Source organism: Electrona antarctica (assembly GCF_951216825.1).
Source record: "Electrona antarctica genome assembly, chromosome: 14".
Taxonomy (NCBI): Eukaryota; Metazoa; Chordata; class Actinopteri; order Myctophiformes; family Myctophidae; genus Electrona; species Electrona antarctica.
In genome coordinates this window covers 2755033-2772966 of record NC_136795.1, presented here as the reverse complement: position 1 = coordinate 2772966, position 17934 = coordinate 2755033, and the positions used below count along the sequence as shown (strand labels likewise).

Below are 17934 nucleotides of genomic sequence, written 5' to 3'. Positions count from 1 at the left end.
TTCCCGACCCAGATTTGTCTTGCCCGTCCGGGGAAGCAACCTTTTGGCAACAAGGGCCCTCCTCTAACCATTAGGCCACCGCTGCCCATTTAAATGAATAATTCATAATGGGAGTTTGTGTTTCTCTCACCTCTACATACATGGGAGCTCTTTTATCATATCAAACATTTGGGAACTGAGACATTCTGGTGATATAACCATAGAGGAACAGACATTTTGGTTTATTACCACTTTGAAAAGAGGGGTTTTTCTTTTCTACTAACTACCAAAAACAACCTTCCCCTCAATACAATATATCATCGTCTATGTAGATTTGTCCTCGATTGTCCATATATGATAATATGACTCATCACTGCACCCTGTATGAAAATCTCAACTTGCCATCACCCACAGTCAGTAAGACAACAACAGCAGCACTGGTTACAGTTCATTTTCAAATGCGCAGCATTCATTTTCATTATGCACAATATTTAAAACAGTACATGAACCCTTACACCTCTCAACACCAACTGAGACATTCTGCACAGATTTATTGTCTAGTTCCAACAAGGATACCCAACTCTGTTGGCAAAAAAATCATTTATGTTTAAAGCTCCCACCGACTGGAACAATTTACCGGTTCATATTCGATCTATAACATAATTTAGGTTGTTTAAAACAGTGCTGTCCTCTTACTATGAGACCACCTGTTCATGCTTCATGCTCTGACTAATCATCACTATAACATAATCATTAACATATAATTTAAGTAACCTATGATCCATTTAAGTACTGTGTTTTTCTGTTTAAGTATTTTTGCATGCTGTTTTTTTTTCTTCTTTTTTTTTGTCTTGTTCTCGTGTCTGTCAACTCAACTGTCTGTCTAATTTGCTTAAAAAAATGTATTTTGTGATCTCTGGATCCCCTTGAAAACGAGATGATTCATCTCAAGGGGCTATTCCCAATAAAGAATTTCAATATAAAGCGAGGTTAATTGCAACATCACGATTACGTTCGTCTTCAGAAAGGACTACAAAAAAAAGGCCCCAACATATTTGACTACAACTACCAGTGCCGGCGTCGACGGCATCTACTTCTCATTGAGGAGAACACCAAAGGGGATATATTCCCAACCTGCGGAGGGCAGCAATGTGCCGGAAGGCATACAGTCTGCCGGAAATCACAAGAAGAAGAAGAAGAAGAAGACGGCATCTACTTCCTGTGTAAAAGGTTACACCAAAAAACAAACATGGCGCCTTACAAGAAGAAACATGGCTTTAGTCAAGCTTTGGTCATTCCTGGGGGATTTGCAGGTATTAAATATATAATTTACATCAAAATACATTATGTTGACAACTACTCGTCGTACAGAAATAATAAGTGTTCACTCGTGCGATCTTTAACGTATCGTATATCCGTAAAGCAGCACCTCCTGCAATCCTGTGTCGACGTTACAATGTGCTTGCTGCAGTACAGTACTGCCAATACTGTGTACGTTTTCTTTTGTGAATGTCCCAGTGCTGAATGTATGGGGAGCGTACCTATGTTCCTTAGGTTCTATGTTCCCCACTTACCTTAGGGTTTAGGGTTAGCGTTAGGTTTCTGGTTTAAGGACTTCAGTGTTTTGTACTATAATAATGTACAAGTACAGAACAAAGATTGTTTGTTTTTGCCATCTTTGTTGAAGAGCAATTATGTTTTAGTGTATTTTATTCCAGTGTTAATTAGATAGTTTAAGTAGCCTAGGCAGGCCTGAAGTTCAATGGATTGTTCAAAGACTGAGCTTAAATCAGAATTTGCTACTAAAAGTAACACTAGGACTAAGTTGCTAAAATATTTTGTCTTACTAGAATTACTAGGTTAGGTTTATTCTAAGTGGGGAACAAAGAACCTTTTTTTGCATGGTGGGGAACATAGAACCTGGGGAACATAGGTACGCTCCCGTGAATGTCCCAGTGCTGAATGTATGTACCGGTATGTATTTAATATTATGTATGTTGACTTTATTTCTGTCTTTTACGGCAGTGTTGTCCTTACAGTTCACCCCAGACAGTGTTGCGCAGCACAAGGTGTACGTGAAAGAGCACAGAGTTCGAGCGGAGAAAACGACGAACAGACCCCTAGACAGAACATTGTTCGTCCTAAACATTCCTCCTTATTGCTCAAAGGTAGGTCGTTTTCCAATTTAAAAACACCTTTCCATGTAGATGTTTGCGATATTCATATTCTTTCAGTGAAAGCCACTTATGGTATGTCAGAGCTTTGATTTGATCTTTATTTTGAACATTCAGGTAAAACAGTAAAATAAAAATGCATACATTTATTTTTTGAATGAAATAAGAAAATGATAACGACAACAATGTGATCATTGATCTTCCACCTGAAGTTCAAAAAGGAGTAGGAAGAAGTAAAGACTTTTCTACTGTTTCTCTACACAAAGCCATACTGTTGTTTACTATGCACATTTTATTTGGGGGTTTGGCATACAACACGTCTCATTTTTGTTGTTGCAGGTGGTGGTTAAGCAACTATTCTCTCAGTTTGGCACTGTACAGTCAGTATCGTTGATGGACCAGCCTGGTTCCTCTGAACCTGAACCCCATTTGAGCAACGTCTTCCAACCAGCTAAAAAACAGGTTTGTGTTCATGTTTATCTCACAGTGACCGTATCATTACACCTCCTTAACCACACCGTGGTTTTGACCAATTCACTTACCTGGCTTCCTTATTTTGGGCAAAAATGTTATGAATGTCAAGTAAGGGATAATGTAATGAAATTTAAAAAATGTCTTCTAAATCCTGACAGGTAATATTGAGTACCACCGATATAGAAACATAGGTTTACACCCCCCCCCCCCCCCCAGACCTACAAGCTCATAGCGCGGCACTCGGTGTTGATTAGGCATTGGTCTGTTATAGAGCGGAGCGGTCATTGTCCAGAAATAAACAGACCACTGAATTTGGCAATTGACCAATCAGAATAAAGCATTCAAAACCGTGTAATAACAATGTCCATTGTGCAAATCTGTGTGAAATATATTGGGTGTAGGACTTCAGACACCAGATTCAGGGCCCAGCATGGAATCAATGTTTTCTGGTACTTGTCACTCCTATTTCAGGTAATGTATTGTATCCAATGTATCCATAATTTGCCCCTTGCATCAATGTCTGTCTGTCCGTCTATAGGGTTTCAAAGTGGGCTACGTGGTGTTCGAGAAAGGCTCCAGTATTTCAGCAGCTAAGTCTCACCCCCATGATGTGCCATTGGTGGTCTCTACAGAGGAGCAGACAGTGAAGACCGGTGTACAAAGTAAGTTAGATTAGATCATTCTTCGTTGTCTGTTGGTGCAGACACAAAATACTACATTGACAATAAAAGGAAAAAACCTAGGAGAACATTCTGGTGTTAGGGTTAGTGAACCACATGGCTTACAGGTATTAGAGTAAAGGTCCTTACATCGAGTGTGACAAATAAACTACCGTATATTTCCAAATAACAGCCCTTACTGAAATAGCCGCCCACTACCAAATAACGGCCCATGTTCTGACACCATTTTGCGTAATAACCGCCTCGTCCATATAACCGCCCATGGGCCGTTATTTGCAATATTAGTCGGCTACTATTTGGTAATATACGGGTATTTGAAAATGCATCAGTAAATATTTCACATTAAACTATTAATTTGCAGATGCCTCATTCATCCACGAGATTCACACAGACAACATTCTCTGTCAGCGACAAGGGCCTGACCTGAAATGACTGTTGGACTGAACATATGAAAAGTTCCTTTGGGAACAGTCAATAGGGACTTTAAGCAACGACGGCTACGGCAGTCGGCTCCGGCAACCAAAAATGGAAGTGCTCGATACATAAACCTGCTTGCTGTCGCAGCCCTTTCTACTACGGAAGAACCTACACTTACACGTAGTGTCTATAACGCCATGTCATAACCATGTTTATTGAATTCATACATTTACACCGATTGCTCCATCACCTCTCTTATGCTGTGTAATGTGTTGGCATGCTCTGAATGAAGAAATAACACTAATACCATATGTCATATGTTTATTAAAACGGTTTTAGAATAACAGATTGCTCCAGCACCTTCCGCTTTCCACTGCTGATCATGTCCTGTGCATGTAAGAATTAAGCAATATCGGCAAGTTAGCTGACGCGCGACGGGGTGTTTAAAAAAAAAAAAAGTGTTTGTTTGACACACGCTGCATAGACGCGTCACCATGGGAACCAATGTCGCTGTCGCCGACGGCTGTTTGCTTAACGATTTTGACAGCTACGGCGACGGTGTCACATAGCCGCCGTACTTCCGCCTAGCGGAGCCGTCCTGAAAACCATCGTTGCTTAAAGTCCCTAATGTTTGGGAAACACATTTGATAGGTGCGTTGCGATTGGTCTAGGCCCAGGGTAATTAATCACTCCATGCCAATTGTGTATACGTTTGTGCTTCCCAAAGGAAGTTTTGATATGTTTAGTCCTCCACTCATTTCTGTCCCCTCGCCCAGAGAGAATGTCAGGTTCGTGTGCACACGTGGAAAAGGGGAGGTATTTTACTCACTAACACTAACACTCATTATATAGCAACAGGAAACACAGCTTTGCAATGAGATAATTAGCAGTGTCAGAGGCACGTGAGTGCCCATTGGTTAATACAGCCGTAATAACAGACATGCCATTAAGCACTCAATCCTCTAGATATGAAACTAGATGACAATCTATCTGACACCAAGTCTTAGGAATTAATTATTGGGTGAGTAGTACGCAGCACTAAAAGTTAAAAGTCAGTCTGCTAACACTGCGTGGATAGGACTGATCTATAGCTGTGTATTTTGTATATAAGATCAGACATTCTATCTAGGGCTACATCCACCCCCGCTTCCTTCAAGTCCTAAACAATGTTGTCTATTTTGGATATTCTTTCAGTGAAAGCCGCCGTTTCTACACAAAGCAATACCGTAGTTTACTATGCACATTTCAGTTGGGAGGTTGCTGAAATACTTATTACCGGTATATAAAGCCATGAACACATTCAAATCTCTTCAACCGGTGGTTTCTTTAATTTCTTTGTTTTTTTTTCTCCCCAGAATGGATTGGGCAGTACAAGGAGTCGTTCATTCCTCCAGATACGCTGCAAGCAAAGGTTGACACCTTCATGCAAGACTACGATGTGAGGAAAGACAAGGTGAGGATTATTGTAGCTTTACCTCCAACATCAACACATTTGCTCCACTGATTCTAGCCCCTAAGACGTCCATCTTTGTTGCAGGAAGAGGAGCTCCAGAAGGAGGAGGCTGAGAAGCAGCAGGAAGATGAAGAGGGATGGGTGAAAGTCACGAGAGGAAACAAAGGTGTCAAGGCCCGCCCCCACAGCGAGGCAGCCAATAAGAGGACTCTACAGAAGGAGATCAGGAAGAAGAAGAGGAAGGAGCTCATGAACTTTTACACCTGGCAGCACAGAAACACACAGAAAGAACGTAAGTTCATTATGCATTTTATGTAAACCTGGGGAGTACTGAGCCTGTGAAGGAGCGTGTTTTCTTGTTAAAGGCATTTCTGCTTTAGTGGATGGCACATAAGACCTGGGCTCCCCCAGAGTTAGTGTCGAAGTGTCCTTGGGGAAGACACTAAACCCCAATTGCTCCTGATGTGCTGGTTGGGGCCTTGCATAGTTTCCGCCGCCATCGGTGTATGAATGGGTGAATTGATGCACAATCTATGCGCCTTGGATAAAGGCACCATTACGGTAAATAATCAGTGGCATGGGTCTTGAGTCAGATTCAGTCCCTTTTCGAGGGCAAACATTGAGTGAAAGTAGCAGATCAACAGCTCACAACACATTGCGAGCATGTAGATTGGCTATTTTCGGCAAAAATATTTTGTGTATAGGGACAAAAAGGAGAGTACCAACTTTTGTATAGACCCCTGGGGAACCCCAGTCAAAGTAGGGTTTAAGTTGTTAAAATGTGATGCACAGGATTGTAAGATGGAACTGCAGAATTCCTCTTACAAATACTGTGGTTGGGAATATACTTGGAACAGCTTTAGAAGCCCGTCAGTGCTTTGTAGAGCTTGGCGGTTGTTGCTATACTACTGTAGCTGAACTCGTTCTAAATGCAACTACTGTGTCTTTCAGATATCGCTGAACTAAGGAAAAAGTTTGAAGAGGACAAACAGAGAATATCTGTGCTGAGAGCACAGAGAAAGTTCCGACCTTACTAAACCAACAGCTGCCCGTACATCTCCGTTCCATTGTTTTCTTTATATATTGTCACAAAAATAAAGTACTCCTTTTGTGGATATTACTTCTAGTGAGGCGTTTTGTTCATTTTGGGTTTCTATCTAGAGTATAGAAAGCCTTAAAATTTAACCCATTTTGACCTGAGATGAGATTCTAAAAATGTCTTCTACATCCTGACAGTTTTCTGAAAAAGCTATGTTTCTATGTCAGTGGTTCTTCGATTTTTCAAAAATAGCAGACCTACAAGCTCGTAGCGTGCCACTCGGTGGCGCTATTAGCTTGTAGATCTGCTATTTTAATAGCTAAAGCATAACATAATGCATAACACCAAAAGGGGTTCCCAACCCCAAAATGGGTTAGAAACCTACATCTCAGGACTCTAGAATAAATGATGCACTGTGTGAAATATCATGTGTGCTTTATTGACATGGACTAATGCTTGGTGGCATAACATCACAAGCTGTTAGTGGGCGTTTCCTCATCATTGACAAGACGACAGATAACAGCAGCAGCAGCAGAGCAGCGCTCACGGCAGAGAGAGCACCCATTGTAACCTGAAACACTGAGGAAGGGAGAAATGGAAGTTTGTAATTAAAATCTATGCCAATTAGCCCCTCGCTAAAAAGCGATTGTCCAATGCCAATCCAAATAGTTTAGCAACTGTTGCTAATATGCAGGTCAAGCTTTCGCCACCTCATGGCTGTCAATGTTATTTTAGCATGGCTGTGTTGTTGAACATATACACGGCTTAACGTCGAAAGTTACACGACCCAGGTGATGGCCGTAGTCTTACCGTGCAACATAAACTCCTATCGGGTGGTCATTAAAAGTTTTTCTCCCTCTGTCATTTCCTCGTATTTCTAGTTTATTTAAATAATGTTATGCAAATGTGTCGAGTGCATAGCCTACTGCAGGCCTGGTGGACTAGATTTAGAAGACATTTTGATGCTCTTGATGCTACTGAAATGATCGATTTATAGGGAGAAATCCCGTCATTTAACATGCATCTCCATGGGGGAGAAGGACACCTTGCACTGTCTCCTCGCTGCTAACGTGCCTATTGGACGGGTTGGGCCGTTGGGGAGTGACTTAGCGAAGGGCTAATTGTACATTTTCACAAATGTTCTTTGGAATCAATAAAATTCGAATTTTGTTCTGTCAATATTGAACTCATCCCCTTTAATGGTGTTCATTTCACTTTCACTTATGACAATGTTGGATGAAAATAGCATATTTTGTATTGCCTATAACATCACATACATGCCCAAAATGGACACAAGGTTGAACGTGGTTTTATAAATTATTAACCAGAACACAGGTTATTTTTTCCTAATGTCCTGAAATGTACGGTTTTGGACATTCACGTTTTCCTCCACGCCAGCGACAAATATATAACGACAATTATAACGTTGCTGTCTGGAAGAAACCACTTAAAGCTGCGATAAGCAATAGTACGTCAAAATTGTAATGACCTTTTATTTTTTTAAGGTATTCAGACAGCCAGCAATGGCTAGAACGCTCCCAAAATAATGTAGTCTCTGTGACACATCTAGGGGCCGCAATCTGCATTCAAAGATTTTCCTAGAAGCTTTGCCATTGGTCGATTTGCCTGTCTACTTTCTGATTGTTGATTGATTCTGGGGTTTTTTCGAACAATGACAAAGCTTCTAGGAACATCTTTGAATGCAGATTGCGGCCCCTAGATGTGTCACAGAGACTAAATCTTTTTGGGAGCGTTCTACCCATTGCTGGCTGTCTGAATAACAAATAAAAAGTCATTAAAATTGACTATTGCTTATAGCAGCTTTAACTCCACTTAAGCTAGATGTTTTCTCTTTCAGAAAAGAAATGAACATTTCGGAGTTAGGTGGTTTCTTCTAGACAGACAAGTCACGTAGGGCCTACGCCTACCTATATCCTGTTCACATGGATTCTCCGCTGGTCCGGTGCTGTTCTGATCCATCCACAGAGGTCCAAAAGAGACAAACTGGGCCTGTCTGGATCCAGATGAAGCCTCCCTCCTCTGCCTCTCATTCTCGGATGCTGTAGAAGGAAAATCGCACAAGAGCAACGGAACAGTTTGAACAAAGCAATGCCTACTCTTTCAAACTAACGGCATGACATTCAAATATTGTAGACCTAGTCAATAAATACGATCAGATTAAACGTCCTGATTATATAAAGACAATACATCCGTTAGAATTAAAACAGACATTTATCCAGAGATGCAGCATTAGCCCATTTTGGGCGGGAACCCCTGTTGGTGTTTTGAACATTATGTTACACTTTAGATATTGAAAAATAGCAGATCTACAAGCTCGTAGGTCTGCTATTTTTGAAAAATTGTGAAAATGTGGTGCAAATCTTTGAATATATATTCTTTCAGAGCAAACGTTTTCAACTCAAATCTTTGCTTCTGGGGAGGTCACTGGAACAACATATTTTCAGATGGAGGTCGGCGGACAAATACAGATAATTCTGGGGGTCCTTGACATGAAATAGTCTGAGAACCACTGACAGAAACATGGGTTTTTCAGAAAGCTGTCATGATTTATTTGTAGAATCGTCCTCAGCTCTAAATAAAATGGGTTAATTGAAATGTCTCAAAACTCACAGGTAATCATGCAGGGCTGTGCACACTCCACATCCTCTGTGCAGATTTCCACCCAGCAGTAGAAGTATATCTGAAATAGTTTAAAGCAGTCATTTATTATGTTCCCCTACTAATGAAGACTAAATGATACAAGTTTAATTTTAATCTTAACATCCCACACCACCCAATTAAAGCAGTCATTCATTATGTTCCCCTACTAATGAAGACTAAATTATACAAGTTTCATTTTAATCTTAACATCCCACACCACCCAATTAAAAAGATTTTATTTATGTATGCCACATTTACAGCACATTTACGCACTGAACCAATAGATGGTGCCAGAGTACACAAAACGGATGCAGAAGGGTGTTCACATTCACCCATTGATGATGGAGGTGGAAACCTTGCAAGGCACCAACCAGCTCATTGGCTGCAGTTAGGGGTTCAGTCAGTGTCTTGCTCAAGGACACCTCGACACTTATCCAGGAGGAGCCGGGAATCGAACTTGGAACCTTTGCATTCCAAGACGGCCGCTCTACCTCCCGAGCCACTGCTGCCCATGGTGTAGGCAGTTAATTGATCTCACAACCAGGATTGCTTTCAATATACAAAGAAAATGACTGTTGTATAAAAGCTGTTTATACAATTTGACAGTCTTTTATCACAGCAATAGGCTGATGAGAAGACTTTACCTCCTCCACGCTTGGATGGCCAGTATGAGGGTCCACAAAGGCAAAGGTCTTGACATAAAACTGCCGGACCTGGGAGTTGGATGTTGAATTCCCATGGCTGTCCTTGGGAACGGAACTTCTCATGTCATCCACAGCGTTAGGACACCTGTTAACAGTGTTGGGGCCGGGGGCAATGTGTTAGCCTACATAAGTGTTATGTAATAACATTAATGAGTAACAAGAAATTAAACATAAACTTTTACAAATTGGGTATTAATTCAGGTGACGCATCAGACCTCAAAAAGGTCTTTCCCAGCTAAGCATGTCATTTGCACCCATCCCGTGGTGAGTGACCCGTATTTTTGATCACTTATTATACCCCATTACGAGATGATGATAAAGCTCTGCACCGCCCATGGCTTGGAAGCTCTGACCATCCTCCATCCAAGCAGAGGCTACAAAGTGAGCCTGTCGTTGAGACGGAGGTTTGAATCTGGCCGGAACATACAATGCCGTTTTCAAGATACTCAAGGGACCAGTGCCCATGTACTCAAGGGACCAGTGCCCATGTACTCAAGGGACCAGTGCCCATGTACTCAAGGGACCAGTGCCCATGTACTCAAGGGACCAGTGCCCATGTACTCAAGGGACCAGTGCCCATGTACTCAAGGGACCAGTGCCCATGTACTCAAGGGACCAGTGCCCATGTACTCAAGGGACCAGTACCCATGTACTCAAGGGACCAGTGCCCATGTACTCAAGGGACCAGTGCCCATGTACTCAAGGGACCAGTGCCCATGTACTCAAGGGACCAGTGCCCATGTACTCAAGGGACCAGTGCCCATGTACTCAAGGGACCAGTGCCCATGTACTCAAGGGACCAGTGCCCATGTACTCAAGGGACCAGTGCCCATGTACTCAAGGGACCAGTGCCCATGTACTCAAGGGACCAGTGCCCATGTACTCAAGGGACCAGTGCCCATGTACTTGTCGAACTGCTTCAAAAGAGCGAGTAAGGCACGAGGCACCACACCAGACCTGAGCTCCACTGATCTCATTCCCCCAGATTCAGCACAAACATGGGGAAAGGGGATGAATACAGTAGTATACTATTATGCCACAAAATGTGGAATGCCCCAACAAACAGCTATTCCCTACACTCCACATATAAGTAAAAGAGCACCTATTGTTCCAAAAAAGACCTACCCCAACCAGAAACCATGGATCAACAACAAGGTATGGGTCACACCCCCACGCATGTTATGGTGCTTTCAGATCCGGCAATGTAGGGCCTACTCACACCACTCTCTTTTTTAAAGATTTGTTTTTGGATTTTCTGCCTTTATTGATAGTTTCAAGTGGAGGTTGACAGGAAAGAGGGAGAGAGAAGGGTAGAGACATGCAGCAAAGGTCGTCGTGAACGGGACTCGGAACACACGACTCGCTGTCAGGCCAGAGCCTACGTATATGTGGCATGATGGACCACTAGGCCAGAGCCTACGTATATGTGGCATGATGGACCACTAGGCCAGAGCCTACGTATATGTGGCATGATGGACCACTAGGCCAGAGCCTACGTATATGTGGCATGATGGACCACTAGGCCAGAGCCTACGTATATGTGGCATGATGGACCACTAGGCCAGAGCCTACGTATATGTGGCATGCGCCTGGACCACTAGGCCAGAGCCTACGTATATGTGGCATGATGGACCACTAGGCCAGAGCCTATATGTGGCATGATGGACCACTAGGCCAGAGCCTACGTATATGTGGCATGATGGACCACTAGGCCAGAGCCTACGTATATGTGGCATGATGGACCACTAGGCCAGAGCCTACGTATATGTGGCATGCGCCTGGACCGCTAGGCCAGAGCCTACGTATATGTGGCATGATGGACCACTAGGCCAGAGCCTATATGTGGCATGCGCCTGGACCACTAGGCCAGAGCCTATATGTGGCATGATGGACCACTAGGCCAGAGCCTATATGTGGCATGCGCCTGGACCACTAGGCCAGAGCCTATATGTGGCATGATGGACCACTAGGCCAGAGCCTACGTATATGTGGCATGCGCCTGGACCACTAGGCCAGAGCCTATATGTGGCATGCGCCTGGAACACTAGGCCAGAGCCTATATGTGGCATGCGCCTGGACCACTAGGCCAGAGCCTACGTATATGTGGCATGCGCCTGGACCACTAGGCCAGCAGGAATAGTGGTCTCACGCAACTCAACAGTAGCATCAGATACCGGAAAGAAATGAAGTATGCATGTTGTTTGTGTATTACAGCTCGACTTTCAACACCATAGTAGTCTCAAAAAGGCTTGACATAAAGCTCAGAGACCCTGGGCTGCACCCAAGCGTGTGTAGCCGGACACTAGAGTAGACTTCCTGACGAAACGCTGACAGGTGACCCCCTGACCTTCAGCAAAGGAGCCCCCCAGGGATGCATGCTGAGCCCTCTCCTTTACTCCCAGGACACTCGTGACCGCATATCCACGCACAGCTCCAATGTCATCATCGTGTACACTGATGGCATGACAGTGATAGGCCAGATATAGTCAACAATGATGAGTATTGCCTACAGGGATGAGGTCAGATCACTGGCACTCTGACGCAAGGAGAACAACGTCAACACGACTAAGTAGCTGATCGTGGACTTCAGTAAGCTGAGGGGAGAGCGTGCACCTACAGTATCTTCGATGCAGGGTCAGCACGTTCAAGTTCCTTGGAACTCGGGGAGGAGCTCAGATGGGACACACTAAATCCACAGAGGGCTGCCCTGTAGTGTAGGCCACCTGTATGCAATCAAAGCTGCAGTGTCAAGCTGACCGTAATGTGCTGTATAGTAGGTTTCATCGCCTGAAGAAGTTTGGATGGAGGGAGGTGAGAAAAACGTACAGTAGGTTTGTTACTTCCGTTACTTTTCTTTACATGCTCTTATTTGCCTCGTCTGAGGGCAAGGGCAATGTCATGACTCACCCATCATAGAGGAGTGTCCACACAGATTGTCTGGAGGCTGGGTAAGCGAAACAGTCTCGTACACGCAGGGAGACGGTGCGTTCTAGAAAGGGTGGAGCGATTGAAATCTCCACATATATGACTTCACGGAGGGGGAAGGAGACAGGCAGCTGGTCTTCAGGGAAGAAGGAGGTGAATGATACATCTGGAGTAAAAGACAAAAGGACAATAGTTGATGTTTTGTGAAGATTACATTGTATTGACTGTTAAGCACTTAAACATATCAGTAGGCTGCCACAATAGAGTGCTGCAGTCCTAGGAGTTCCTATGAAATAATCCCCCATTTTCCCCATAGACGTTTCAAAAAGTATTTATTTAAACTAAAGACGTTTACGCCGCGGACAAAGCCAACTCTTGTGACAAAACACAATGTTTTGGGCCGATCAAATAATTAGTAAGAAGAAAAAAAACAAAGTGTTGTACCCTGCCTTTATTTTCTTCGTACTAATTATTTGATCGGCCCAAAACATTGTGTTCATTGACATGATTTGTCACAACAACAAGAGTCTTTAAATAAATATTTTGAAAAGTCTATGGGGAAAAATTAACAGGGAAGTATTTCCTGGGCCCTTGTCGCTGCGACGCTCTATCCTATGCAGTTGCAATGTGACTTGAGTTTCTTTTCTGAAATTTCATTCTTAAAATCATAAAATCCAAATCTAATTTCATGTACCTGTTGCAATTCTCATTTGAACTCCAAAGGTCCCCAAGGCAGTCACAGGAGGTGGATTGGTGGCAAGGTATAACGATGCTGCAGTCTCACACTGGACCTGTAGCCTGTAAAACCCACATTGAATAAGGTGCACAAAAACATGGTCATCTCCCGCAATGTGCAGTCAGTAACGCAGTATGTATGTGGATCTCTTCCTCTGATAATATAACAAAATGGACACAGAATTATGAAGATATTGTGGGTCTAATTAATAATCAGACTACAGCCAGGTGCCCACATGATGTCACAAGTTCTCACAACAGACATAATTGTTCTTATACACCCCTCTTTCATCCAACGGCCATGCCAGGTTTTGATAAATTGTTCAACTTATATAATAAAATCACACTTGTGTGAAGTAAGTGAGGGGCACTCTTATCATCATGCAATCACTTTTGGCGTCCTCACTTTTTTAAGCCCTCAGCCAATCAAATCATCGCTATGGGGTATACACACGCACACACACAAAGCTGGGCATAAAAGGGATGGTTTCATCCTGTGAATTGTAGGAAATATAGGCACCTGAATGGTGGATGTTGGCTCAGAGTTTTGGTCTGCCCCACTGTCTCCACTTCCACCTCATACCTCAACACATCTCCCACAACCTACAACAAAAGTAAGACAGACGGGAGAGAAGCCGGATTAATGAACTTCTTTCTCTCACACACACAAACACGCGTATGTGTGTGTGTCACTGTCAAAGACAATGTAAAGACTAAAGTAAAAAGCCCAATGTGATGGTGTGATGGAGGAGGCACATGTGGAATTACCTCCATCTTCAAGCCACAGTCCATGACACAAATCTTGAAAACGGCAGTGTCTGCAGTGGTGACTGCAGGGGAGCAGCGAGCGTGTGGCTGATTCTTAACCACGAGACTGCTGGGACCGAATGGGAACTCACTGACTGCAGTCTTCACAGAGAACACCAAGTGATTGTCCAAGGAACAGGCTGAAAGTAACAAGTTGAAAAGACTTTATTGTCTCCACCAGGCCGAAGGCATGGGGAGAGAGTATGTTTTGCAACCCGTCCATCAGTGCGTCCCTCCGTCTGTCCGTGTACACTGTACAGCTAATCTCCGGCACCGTTAACCCGGTCGATGCCAAACTTTGCACACACACTCCCTGGATGCCAACAATGAACCTCTGCCCCAATTTATCCAGAACAGCCTGTTATAGCACCACCAGGAGGCCGACTTTTGTAAAACACATTTTTTGAATATTACTCCTCCAGATTTCGTCCAAAAATCCTGCAAATCGTTACACAGTATCTCTATAGTCATGTGCTCAAGGCGGATCTGTCCGATATTTCATATTCCATCCGGATTGGCTAACATTGGCTTTCAAAGTTTGCAGGATTGGCCCGTTTTGAACAAAAAGCCTCAAATCATGAACGCAGTGTGCAATTTACGTGAAATCTTTCACATTGGCCTATTATAGCGCCACCAGGAGGCCACAACCTGACCTGGCCTGGTGGAGACACTGGAGACCTGTGCCCAGAGGGTTTTGTCTTTTGCAGAGTCATTGTTTGGCACGGTGGCCCCCATTGTTAGAATGACTGAAGTAATGTTCCATCCTAGCTAAGTATGGTAAAGCTGACATATAAGTAACACCAATGTGTCACTGCATGTGACACATTGCAGACACAGAACACAAATATAGTACTCCTGACACATTACCATTGCGTTTGTAGTAGCAGGTCGAATCTTGAACATCGTAGCAGCACCCCAGTTTTTGGCAGATATCAATGGAGACATTTTGGCGGCCACAATCCACTCGTAGATCTCTCTGGGTATCACAATTTCTAGGCAGTACTGAAGGAACAACATATTTTAGTACTGAACTACCCACAAACAGTGGTGCATCAAACAGTCATAATCTTACATTTTCTCTCATTTCTCACTTTTTTCATTTAACAGAAAATGACAGATGGATCCACATTAAAACCTTGGAACCATCTCAGATGGCTGGGGAAACAGTATTATTTACCAAAGTCTGGAAAGGAAATAGTTTTACCATTGTTTTCAGATATGAAGGATAAAAATCACACCTGTGTGAAGTGAGGGGCACGCTTATCATCGTACATCATCATGTAAAATAGACACTATATTCATTTGCTCAGACACTATGACGTAACATTCTCCATTCATTGTCAATGGGAATTTAATGTTTGTATAAGACGAGAATCTACACTAATAGCTGGATATACCACTCAAAAATGTGTATCACATCATCATCATTTTTCGACCGCGGTTGAGATCATGGATTCCACAATGCTACGCCAGACTTCCCGGTCCTTCATTGCTACCCCCAGTTCCTGCCTACTGAAGCACCGGTCCTTCATTGCTACCCCCAGTTCCTGCCTACTGAAGCATGTGTCCCTAGCGATGACATCAGGGAACGACAGCTTTCTACCTCTGGTCCGCCCTGAGGCAGGACTCCAGAGAAGAAGGGAAGATATAACCTCATTGTCAGCTCTGTAGCAGTGGCCGGCAAACTGCGCTCTTCTGGATCGGACCAGTGAAGAAACATAAGGGAAGGTTGCCGTATATTAGATTAGTCGATGGGTGGCTCTTCCAAGACAGATTTTGCGCTCTCATTAGAAGGCCATCCAAACGATTCTCTTGTGTATCACACATGTACTCACGTGTGGTGATGTAGGGCCATGGACAGCTGATTTTGACACTGAACCACCGATCATCTCCGGTCAGCTGCACCAGTAGCGGTACAACCACCTTGCTACCCTGTTGATAAATAAGAATAGAAAGACATGGGAAACTATACTATAAAAGGAAAATATTTTATTTGATATTTTGCATTATTTTTTTAAATAGACACACCCCAACCTCAATGCAACAATATGTAATAATAAGGCCTTGCCATGGCTGTTTAGCAATATCCTTAATTATATTTTTTGCATCAAGGCTGTAACACATGACTTTCATGTTTTGTTTCAGTTTTCAAATCAACCATGGTTAGCATCTCACAAACACAGGTTACTCTGTCATTTTTGGTTAACTCTCACTCACAATGGGCCTTCAGATAGCCTAATGGTTATTAATCAAATGGATATAATCAATGCTATTGTTTGGCCCAGAGAGTCACAGACACAGTGAGGCTATACTTTACCTCCATGTCCACAAGAGTATAGCAGCTGTCATATTTGCTGAAGAAAATGAGGGTGTTGTTCTTATCTCTCTTCCATGCACCACAGTGTTCCACATTATGCACAGGATCTTCTCCTGCATTGTATGGAGAAAGGTCACTTGTTGATCAAAGGCAAAGATTCGTATCTTTACAACATGATTTAATCAACCCAACAAATAACAATACACTAGTACAGGAATTAAATATTGTTAAACCTATCAACTTGATAGCCCACTTGACACTAGCCCGTCTCAGGACCCCCCGGGTTGAGCTCCTTTGGACCCGGGGTCCAAAGGAGCTCAACCCGGGGGGTCCGGAGACGGGCTAACTTGACACTTGAGTATTCAGTCTTGTGACTCTTGTCTATCCAGTTAAATCAGAGTTGTAGCCCAACGTTGACTTGACTGTTAATTACAAAATTAAATATTAGCCATGGTTCACATGACGCTTATGACAGTCATGTTTCAGGGCTAAACAAATGTCTATCTTACCTACGCGTAGATTACTTTGGACCAGTCGACCAAATACAGCACGTATTCTGCGATTGGAACAGGTAACTTTGGGTACGAATAAACGATCGACATCCTTCTCCCCAATAAGTATTTGTTCTTTCTTGTGCGACAGACACAATATGTATTGAGCCGTGAGGGCAGCAGTTACCCAAATCAAAGACAGATTAGATGCACAATAATTCATTGTTGTTGTTGTTGCAGTGTAGATGTTTGTGTATATCGAACAACGAGTCCAATTTCAATTCACTTAAACACACAACAGTGTTTGTGTGGTTGGAAGTGTTTTTGTGGGTCGCGCGGTAGAAATCACGTGACTTTAATTAATTATAGACTACTAATCATTTGGAGACTTGCCATTTTGTATCGGTGAAGTGCGATGTAGCCTACCTATATTATTTATTTGTTTTAATACACCTTTAATACATTGATTCTACTAAAAAATGAGGACATACACACACGTTAATTCAGTCATTTGAAAGATATCGTTTAAAATCAATGACAGAACAGAGCCCCTCCTCTCCAGGCCATCATCAGCCCCCCTAGCTGTCTCATCATTATCCCCCTGGAAATATAAATGCGTATGTTAGGCCTACCTAATTATTATATATTATATAACCACACTTAGTCATCATGCACTTCATTGCCATCCGTTCTTTCCTTTGAAATGTCACGTTAAACCAAGGGCCGCCTAGCTGTGCTTCATGCCGTGTGTAAACAGTGTGAGTCAGAACTCACAACACTTGCCATAATTTGGTTTTGTCCCCTAAACCCATCATGGCAATGATGATGTCATCAAGATATTACAAGACCAATTCAAGCATATTGCAATTCAAGCATATTGCAATTTGGAAACATATTTAATTTAATGGTTTTAATTTGAAATTTACACGAACAATATTGCCAATTTTGTATTGAAGGTCTATAATCGCGAATAAATATTTCAATCAATCAATCAATCAATCAATCAACTATAGACTAGACAGACAACAGGATGACAGGACACATTCCTACATGATGTAATGGAATGTGCTTTATTTAT

General features: G+C 42.8%; 2 protein-coding genes across 2 annotated transcripts; one reads left to right on the top strand and one right to left on the bottom strand.

Annotated features, from left to right (window-relative positions):
- The first annotated feature begins 1157 nt into the window (after positions 1-1157).
- On the top strand, positions 1158-6297 carry rrp7a (ribosomal RNA processing 7 homolog A). Its single transcript, XM_079520500.1, has 7 exons — positions 1158-1292; positions 2005-2147; positions 2493-2615; positions 3166-3289; positions 5080-5177; positions 5262-5469; positions 6129-6297. Exons 1-7 carry the CDS (start codon positions 1229-1231, stop codon positions 6212-6214), a joined length of 846 nt encoding a protein of 281 aa, XP_079376626.1. The 5' UTR covers positions 1158-1228; the 3' UTR covers positions 6215-6297.
- A 337-nt stretch (positions 6298-6634) lies between these two features.
- LOC306936863 (zona pellucida sperm-binding protein 4-like) lies at positions 6635-17393 on the bottom strand. Its single transcript, XM_079520499.1, has 12 exons — positions 16875-17393; positions 16366-16478; positions 15884-15980; positions 14916-15050; positions 14010-14188; positions 13762-13844; positions 13201-13304; positions 12489-12672; positions 9522-9666; positions 8848-8917; positions 8145-8276; positions 6635-6795 (listed from the first exon to the last, which is right to left on the bottom strand). Exons 1-12 carry the CDS (start codon positions 17077-17079, stop codon positions 6653-6655), a joined length of 1590 nt encoding a protein of 529 aa, XP_079376625.1. The 5' UTR covers positions 17080-17393; the 3' UTR covers positions 6635-6652.
- Positions 17394-17934: the final 541 nt, after the last annotated feature.